Raw genomic sequence first — 8,785 nt, 5'->3', positions numbered from 1 at the left:
CAGGACGTAATAGTAGAAACAACTTACATTAGGAATAAAAACCCCTGCTTTCCTTTGTTCTGGGTGCTCTCATGGCAATCAGGCTTACGGGTAGCATCTTTCTGCAGACATAAAAATTGCCTTGCTGGCCAGGCGCGGTGGCTCAAGCCTGTAATCCCAGCACTTTGGGAGGCTGAGACCGGCGGATCACGAGGTCAGGAGATCGAGACCATCCTGGCTAACACAGTGAAACCCCGTCTCTACTAAAAAAAATACAAAAAAACTAGCCGGGCGAGGTGGTGGGCACCTGTAGTCCCAGCTACTCGGGAGGCTGAGGCAGGAGAATGGTGTAAACCCGGGAGGCGGAGCTTGCAGTGAGCTGAGATCCGGCCACTGTACTCCAGCCTGGGCGACAGAGTGAGACTCTGTCTCAAAAAAAAAAAAAAAGAAAAAAAAATTGCCTTGCTGAGAAATCCTTTGTTCAAGTGTTCGTTTTCTATGTGACTCTGAGCTTTATTTCTAACAATTTTCTGGGGACTCATCCAGGATCCCTATTCTCCTTTGGGAAGGGGTCTTTGGTCACTCCATCTAGGGGAGGCACACCCCACTGCCCCACTGCAGTGGCCCCAGGGATGGGAGATTGAGACTACCCATCATGACGAATAAATCCAGGCTCTCAGCAACGTGGAAGGAGAAGGCCTGCAAGTACCACGATGACCAGGTAACTCTGTGCACAGAGCAAGGTAAAAAAAAAGTCTCAAGGGCAACAGAATTTTCCTTGTGGCAGTGATATTCTGGAGGTTAAAGGGCATGAAAGGTAACAAGCACTACTTCTGTGCAGAGTGAGTGAGTCCAATCTGTGGTTCCATGGTCAACTCATACGTCTTATGATGGCCCTCTGGTAAGGATCCAGATGTTGGGGTTTATACAGTCATGCTGATGCCAAGGGGTGCCTAATTTCCTCTGGGAAAGCAGCCACAGTGGACAAAGCAAAAGGAGAAGAGTGCAAGTAACCTCTAGGGTAGGGGTTAAACCTCCAGGGAAGGATAGGTGAGAAATGTCTAGTTAAAGGAACTGAGCCTAACCAGTATTCAACATGGGAAATACCCTGAGTAAGATAGAAGGTAAAAAGGAAAAGATAGACAGTGAAATCACTTCTGATAGTCCTTTAGGACTCATGTTAAAATACTGGAAGGATACAAGAGGACTAAACGTAAGAAAAAGCAACAGATGACACAGTATTATTGTTTCATTTGGACCAAGGAACCTATTCTAAAGCCTTCAGTTTTCTGGCCAAAATTCGGGTCAAATGAGGATTGGATTTGCCAGCTTTTAATAGAATATGTAAATGATAAGAGTCCTGTTTTCCAGGAGGAAATACATTATGTTCTGTGTTGATGACAAGGGCCCATCCTCCTTTGTCATCTGAAAACTAAAGGAGACAAGCCAGAAACTACTTCTCATTAAATTAATACCCCTTACTCCAAAAACCCCACCAACATGTGGGATGCCTTAGACCATCTTCCCCCACCAAATCTTCTTCCCCCCACCCAGTAGACCAACATCCCCCATGTCTCCCTCCAGTAGATGTAACAGTCTCAGACCTTTCCCCTACTCAGATTTTTTTCCCCTCGTTATAACCCTGATTCTTGGGGTCATCCCCAGCTTGAATGCCCACCCTCAGGAAGACTTCAATGTGAGTCAGAACAATGTTAAAAGGATATTCAAAACTTCCGTTTTCCCCCTTCCTCTAGGGATTTGGCTACAAACCTCTTCCCACTGAGGGAAATTCGTCTAGGAGGAGGGGGCATTGGCTTTGTAAAAGCTCCCCTGACCAGTTCAGAAGTCTGGAGCTTGAAGAGGGAACTCAAGCCACTCATAGACAATCCCTATGGAGTGGAAGATCAAATTGATCAATTTTTAGGATCCCACTTGTATACTAGGATGAGTTAATGTCCATCATAGGCATCCTTTTTTCAGGGGAAGAAAGGAGCAGGATGCATAGGGCCGCTATGACCATTTGGGAGCATGAGCATCCTCCCGGTCAAAACATCCCTGCAGCCAAACAGAAATTTCCTGCTCAAGATCCCCAGTGGGATAATAACAACATAGCTCATAGGAGGAATATGAGAGACCTGCAAGAAATGATAATAAAAGGAATTAAAGAATCGGTACCCCACATCCAGAATATGACCAAAGCTTTTAATATACAAAAAGAAAAGGATGAGGGACCTATGGGATGTTTTAATAGGCTTAAGGAACAAATGAGGAGGCTGGGTGCGGTGGCTCACGCCTGTAATCCCAGCACTTTGGGAGGCCAAGGCGGGTGGATCACGAGGTCAGGAGATCGAGACCATCCTGGCTAATATGGAGAAATCCCATCTCTACTAAAAAAAACACAAACAATTATCCAGGCATGGTGGCGGGTGCCTGTAGTCCCAGCTACTTGGGAGGCTGAGGCAGGAGAATGGTGTGAACCCAGGAGGCGGAGCTTACAGTGAGCTTAGATCACACCACTGCACCCCCAGCCTGGGCAGCAGAATGAGACTCTGTCTCAAAAAAAAAAAATAAATAAATAAAAGAAGAAGAAATATGCTGGTTGGATGGAGGAGACCCACTTGGACAATGAATGTTAAAGCTTCACTTTATCACAAATAGCTGGCTAGACATTACCAAGAAATTACAAAAGATAGAAAATTGGAAGGACCATCCAATAGGGGAACTCTTAAGGGAGGCCCGAATGGTGTATGTACAAAGGGATGAAGAAAAGCAAAAGCACAAAGCAAAGATTCTGCTGTCCTTACAGCAGGGAACTCCCCAACAGGCAGCTCAAAGAAATGTCGCTGGTAAATCTTTTAGGTACCCGACTGCCAGACCCTAAAACAGAGGCAAAGCAATCAAACCCGGGAACAAGGGAATAAAAAGAGGAATAGGGCAAAAGAAGTGCTTGAAGTGTGGGAAGGAAGGTCGCTTTATAAGAGAATGCCCTGAATGGAAAAAAGAAAAGGAAATCACTCGACTTACAATCTTTGAGGAAGAATGGAGGGCCAGGGACTCTACTCTTTTTACCTCGAGTCCCACCAAGAGCCCCTGATAAGTTTAGAGGTGGGACCCAAACCTGAGAATATCACCTTTTTAATTGACTCAGGAGCTGCTCATTCCTCAGTTTGTTATCTTTCCCCTGGTGCAACTTGGTCACAAGAAGAACTTTTTATTTTGGGAGCAAAAGGGGAGTGATTTAAAGCAAAAATCTTAGAAGAAACAAAAATTAAATATCAGAACCGCTCAGTAAATAATAAACTTCTGTTAATCCCGGAGGCAGGAACAAACCTACTAGGAAGAGATTTAATGCTAAAACTAAACCTAGGCCTTTATGTTAATCAAGGAAAACTCTTCCCCTCCTTAAATTTGCTCGCTACTCTAAATGAGGGACACATTCATCGAGATGTATGGTCAAAGGAAGGAAATCGAAGAAAATACAAATTTCCCCAATCCAAGTTAAATTGAAAAACCCAGGGGAAGAGGTAAAAAGAAAACAATATCCAACTCCCTTAGAAGCTAAGATCAATTTAAAGCCCAGAATGGAAAGCCTTCTCCGTGAGAGACTCATTGAACTCTGTATGTCTCATAACACTACCATACTACCTGTGAAAAAGCCAGATGGGTCATATGGGCTAGTGCAAGATCTTTGATTTATTAACCAAATAGTTCAAACAACTCACCCTGTTGTTCCTAATCCTTACACTATTGTTAGTAAAATTCCATACAACCATGAGTGGTTCACAGTAATAGATCTAAAGGATGCCTTCTGGGCTTGCCCACTAGCAGAAAATAGCCAAGACCTGTTTGCCTTTGAATAGGGGGACCCTCACTCCAGTAGAAAATAACAGTATCGATTGACAGTTTTGCCCCAGGGATTTACAGAATCTCCAAATTTGTTTGGTCAAATACGAGAACAGATCATAGAAAAGTTTTGCACACTGCCATATATATGCCTCCTCCAATACACGGATAATATCCTTATTTCAGCGGAGGATAGACAAAAAGTAGAAGGATTTTCAATAGGTTTTAAAAATAATTTACAACTGGAGGGATTACAAGTATCAAAAAAGCAAACTTTGGTTTGTAGAACCTGAAGTCAAGTATTGAGGGCACTTAATCAGTAAGGGGAAACGGAGAATTGGATTTGAATGGATTGAAGGCATCATATCCTTACCTCTGCCTGAGATGCAGAAGGAACTGAGGAAGTTTTAGGGTTAGTAGGGTATTGTCACTTATGGATAGACTCATGCTTTAGTAACCAAACCTCTATATAAAAGATCTTACACAGGATGACCCCTTATATGGTGTTTACCAGAAAAACAGCAGACAAAAAAATTAAAAGAGTTACTAGTGACAGCCCATGTTCTAGCCTTACCCTCTTTAGAGTTACCCTTTCATCTTTTTGCTAATGTAGGTAATGAAGTAGCCTTAGGGGTACTTACTCAAACACATGGAGGCCATTGGCAATCCGTAGCTTCTTGTCAAAAATTCTTGTCCCAGTAGCCCACGGATGGCCTGAGTGTGTCCAATCAGTGGCAGCAACAGCCTTGCTCAGAGAGGAGAGCAGAAAATTAACCTTTGGGGAAACTTATCATTAGTTCTCCTCACCAAGTGAGAACAATTCCCAATCAGAAGGCGGGAAGGTGGCTTACTGATTCAAGAATTTTAAAGTATGAAGCCACCTTGTTAGAAAGAGATGATCTAACCTTAACCACTAATGACTCAATTAATCCAGCTGCTTCTTAACAGAAAACCCCAACCCACAGACCCCTGAGCTTTGCCCAGAACACAGATGTTTAGATTTAATTAGTTATCAAACAAAAGTCAGACCTGATCTAAAGGAAACATCCTTTCAGACTGGGAAACACCTGTTTGTAGATGGTTCCTCCCAAGTAATCAAAGGAAAAAGGCATAAGGAGTATTCAATGATAGATGGAGATACCGTCACAGAAATAGAGTCTGAAAGGTTACCAAATGACTGGTCTGCACAAACATGTGAGTTGTTAACATTAAATCAGGCCTTAGGCTGGGCACGGTGGCTCACACCTGTAATCCCAGCATTTTGGGAGGCCAAGGTGGGCGGATCAAGAGGTCAGGAGATCAAGACCATCCTGGTTAACACCGTGAAACCCTGTCTCTCCTAAAAATACAAAAACAAAAAAGAAAACAATTAGCCGGGCATGGTGGTGGGTGCCTGTAGTCCTAGCTACTCCAGAGGCTGAGGCAGGAGAATGGCGTGAACCTGGGAGGTGGAGCTTGCAGTGAGCCGAGATGCTGCCACTGCACTCCAGTCTGTGCGACAGAGTGAAACTCCATCTCAAAAAAAAAAAAAAATCAGGCCTTAAAATTCCTGCAGATCAAGAAGGAACAATCTATACAGACTCCAAGTATGCCTTTGGAGTAGTGAAGGGGTGGCCTGCCCCTCCACACCTGTGGGTGTTTCTCATTAGGTGGAACAAGAGACTTGAGAAAAGAAATGAGACACAGAGACAAAGTATAGAGAAAGAAAAAGTGGGCCCAGGGGACCGGCGCTCAGCTTACAGAGGACTCACACGGGCACCAGTCTCTGAGTTCCCTTAGTATTTATTGATCATTATCTTTACCATCTTAAAGATAAGGGAGTGACTGGACAATGGGATCATTGTAGGGAGGAAATCGACAGTAAAACATATGAACAAGAATCTCTGTGACATGAATAAAGGAAAATGCTGTGCCTTGAGATGCATATGCAAACATCTCCATAAACCTTTTAGCAGCATGGTTTCAGCCTATCACATGGGGAGAAACCTTGGACAATACCTAGCTTTCCTAGGCAGAGGTCCCTGCGACCTTTGGCCGTGTATGTGTCCCTGGGTAGTTGAAATTAAGAGAATGGTGATGACTTTTAACCAGCAAGCTGCCTTCAGGCACTTGTTTAACAAAGACACATCCTGCATGCCCAAAATCCATTAAACCTTGAGTCACCATAGCACATGTCTCTTGCAAGGACAAGGTTGGGGGTAGGGTCACAGATTAACAGCATCTCAAATACAGAACAGAATGGAGTCTCTTATGTCTACTTCTTTCTATATAGACACAGTAACAGGTTGATCTCTTTCTTTTCCCCACATTTCCCCCTTTTCTTTTCAACAAAACTGCCATTGTCATCGTGACACCGAGATTACATACTTCACAAGGTAATAAAATATTGCAAAGCAAGTGGAGTCAGGATGAGATCACAGGATGGTGTTAAAATTAAAATTGCTAATGAAATTTTGGGCACACATTGTCATTGATAACATCTTAACAGGAAACAGGGTTTGAGAGCAGACAACCTGACTGACCAAACTTTATTAGGTGGGAATTTCCTCTTCCTTATAAGCCTGGGAGCGCTACAGGAGGCCATGGCTTGTTTCATCCCTTCGGCTTCAACCGTAAAAGGCGGCACGCTTCCAAGGGTGTTGTTTATAGGCCTACCCTCAGAGCACATTCTCTTTCTCAGGGATGTTCCTTGCTGAGAAAAAGAATTCAGTGATATTTCTTCTATTTGCATTTAAAAAGAGAAGAAATATGGCTCTGTTCCTTCTGGCTCACCGGTGGCCAGTTCAAGGTTGCCTCCCTTGTTCCCTGAACATCGCTGTGATCTTATTCTTTTTTCAAGATGCCCAGATTTCATATTGTTCAAACACACATGCTCTACAAACAATTTGTGCAGTTAAGGCAATCATCACAGGGTCCTGAGGTGACATATATCCTCCTCAGCTTACAAAGAAGATGATGGGATTAAGAGATTAAAGACAATAGGAAATTATAAAAGTACTAATTTTGGAGAACTAATAAATGTCCATGAAATCTTCACATTTTATGTTTTTCTGCCATGGCTTCAGCCAGTCCCTGCGTTCAAGGTCCCTGACTTCCTGCAACATTCTCCCTCCCTTTTCCTCTATATAAATGTGCCATGGCAATGAAGGCTTGTTCATTCTCTCGATTTTGACGCAGGATTCTTCGACTGGTCCGGCACACTAAAAACAAGCCGATTAAACAGAGACACATAATTCCAAAATTTACTGCAGTAGAGTTTCCAATAGACTTAATCCAAGTCGTGGGGTTTAATCCATAAAGATTTTTTGCCACTTGATCTAACGCCTCAGCTCCAGGCACAATATTTAAGTGACTTTGAGAGGCTTCAAAAATTTGTTCTTTTAATTTAGAAATGTCTAAAGTGAGATTATCTTCTCTTCCCTGTAGATGGCGTCTAACCATGTCCCAGTGATGTTTAGACTCATTATAAACTTGGGGTGTAATACAAAAATCTGACGTATTCCAGTCACACTGTAACTGGAAACAATGTTCCAAGCTCATGAGTCTATCTCCCATCCAAATGACAGTTTGTCTAAGATCATTAATTTGATTTGCCAATTTTTGATTGATACCAGATTGTGAATTCCACAACCTTGTGGAATTCTTTTGCCAATTGTCAACAAAGCTTACTGTCTGAACAGAAGAGTGCAATGCAACTCCTGCCACAGCGGCTGTAGCTGTGATTGAAAAGTCTTGTAAATAGTTTACCTGTGGTTTGAGTGACATTCCGCTTACCATGTGATAAGTAAATCTACTGGTGGGACTGACAGTAGGTACTTCTACCAACCAATTTTGAATAGCAGACATTAAACATCCTGGTGCTCTCCCTAGGCAAATAGGAGGATAACGATACCCAATGGAAATATTTATCATCATTCCTTCTTCCTCTGGTTTGGCAGGGCAACGATCATCTGTGGGACCAGGTACCCACACACTATTATTGACATATACTTCAATAGGATTATCCATCCATGTGACTGCCCGAATTAAGGGCGGGAAAGGCACATAGGCCCAGTAGGTATAATTAGCTGCAGCTGCTCCTGCAGGCATGGGGAGACTTACCACTGTTGATACAATCATTAAAGCTGTAAGCAGCATTTTTTCTGGGGTTTGTGTCACATTTGTGCTAGCTAGGCTTTTCCCGGCTAACGGTGTGAGCTTCTGTAACTGTGCCCAGGTCGGCAGCTCCTCCTTCTTAGTGCATGGTGACTTCATCGGTTCTTCTGATATCACCTCTTGATTCATCATGCGAGTCAATGGTGCTCGATTGCGGTGTTTCTGTCTCCGTGGAGGCACTTTTCTTTGCATCTCCGATGGGTTCATTGTAGAACTTCAAATGTATCCAAACAGGAAGCTGATTTTCTCCTGGTGAAACACAAGCAAAACCTCTTCCCCAGGTTATCACCTTCCCTATTTTCCAAGTCTTATTTTTGTTATCTTTCCACCAAATCAGTTTTCCTTCATGTGGACTGTTCTTTTTACCAGTAAGATGTTGTTCTGCAGAAGTAGTAGTCTGATTTCTATAAATGTTTAAAAAATTTAAAGTATAGAGTGCTAGATTAAGCTGCATCTGAGGAGTGGTACACTCCTTACTGTCTCCCCCTTCTTTGTGTTTAACTAACTGAGTTTTGAGTGTTCTGTTAGTTCTTTCAACTATGGCCTGTCCTTGTGAATTATAAGGAATTCCTGTTGTATGTGTAATATTCCACTGATTTAAGAATTTTTGGAAAGCTTTACTACAATAACCTGGTCCATTATCAGTTTTAATTTTTTCTGGAACTCCCATTACAGCAAAACAAGATAATAAATGTTTTTTTTAACATGGGAAGTACTTTCTCCTGTCTGGCAGGTTGCCCATATGAAATGTGAATAAGTATCAACTGTTACGTGAACATATGATAATTTTCCAAATGAAGGTACATGG

The 8,785-nt window shown here is 42.6% G+C and overlaps 1 protein-coding gene across 1 annotated transcript; it reads right to left on the bottom strand.

Annotated features, from left to right (window-relative positions):
• Positions 1-1,703: 1,703 nt before the first annotated feature.
• On the bottom strand, positions 1,704-8,184 carry LOC119622722 (endogenous retrovirus group K member 113 Env polyprotein-like). The gene is made up of 4 exons (XM_073006178.1): positions 6,968-8,184; positions 6,081-6,169; positions 4,964-5,004; positions 1,704-1,868 (listed from the first exon to the last, which is right to left on the bottom strand). Exons 1-4 carry the CDS (start codon positions 8,182-8,184, stop codon positions 1,704-1,706), a joined length of 1,512 nt encoding a protein of 503 aa, XP_072862279.1.
• Positions 8,185-8,785: the final 601 nt, after the last annotated feature.

Source organism: Chlorocebus sabaeus, chromosome 17 (genome assembly GCF_047675955.1).
Source record: "Chlorocebus sabaeus isolate Y175 chromosome 17, mChlSab1.0.hap1, whole genome shotgun sequence".
Classification (NCBI taxonomy): Eukaryota; Metazoa; Chordata; class Mammalia; order Primates; family Cercopithecidae; genus Chlorocebus; species Chlorocebus sabaeus.
This window is presented reverse-complemented; position numbering and strand designations above follow the sequence as displayed.

What these genes read in the sequence shown, in the direction of transcription:
- LOC119622722 (XM_073006178.1), bottom strand. Translation starts at nt 8,184, where the DNA reads ATGAACCCATCGGAGATGCAAAGAAAAGTGCCTCCACGGAGACAGAAA. An exon ending in CGAGAGAATGAACAAGCCTT is followed by an intron (nt 6,170 to 6,967) that starts CATTGCCATGGC and finishes TCTCGGTGTCAC; the next exon opens with GATGACAATGGCAGTTTTGT. An exon ending in CTGTGTCTATATAGAAAGAA is followed by an intron (nt 5,005 to 6,080) that starts GTAGACATAAGA and finishes ATGTTTGTGCAG; the next exon opens with ACCAGTCATTTGGTAACCTT.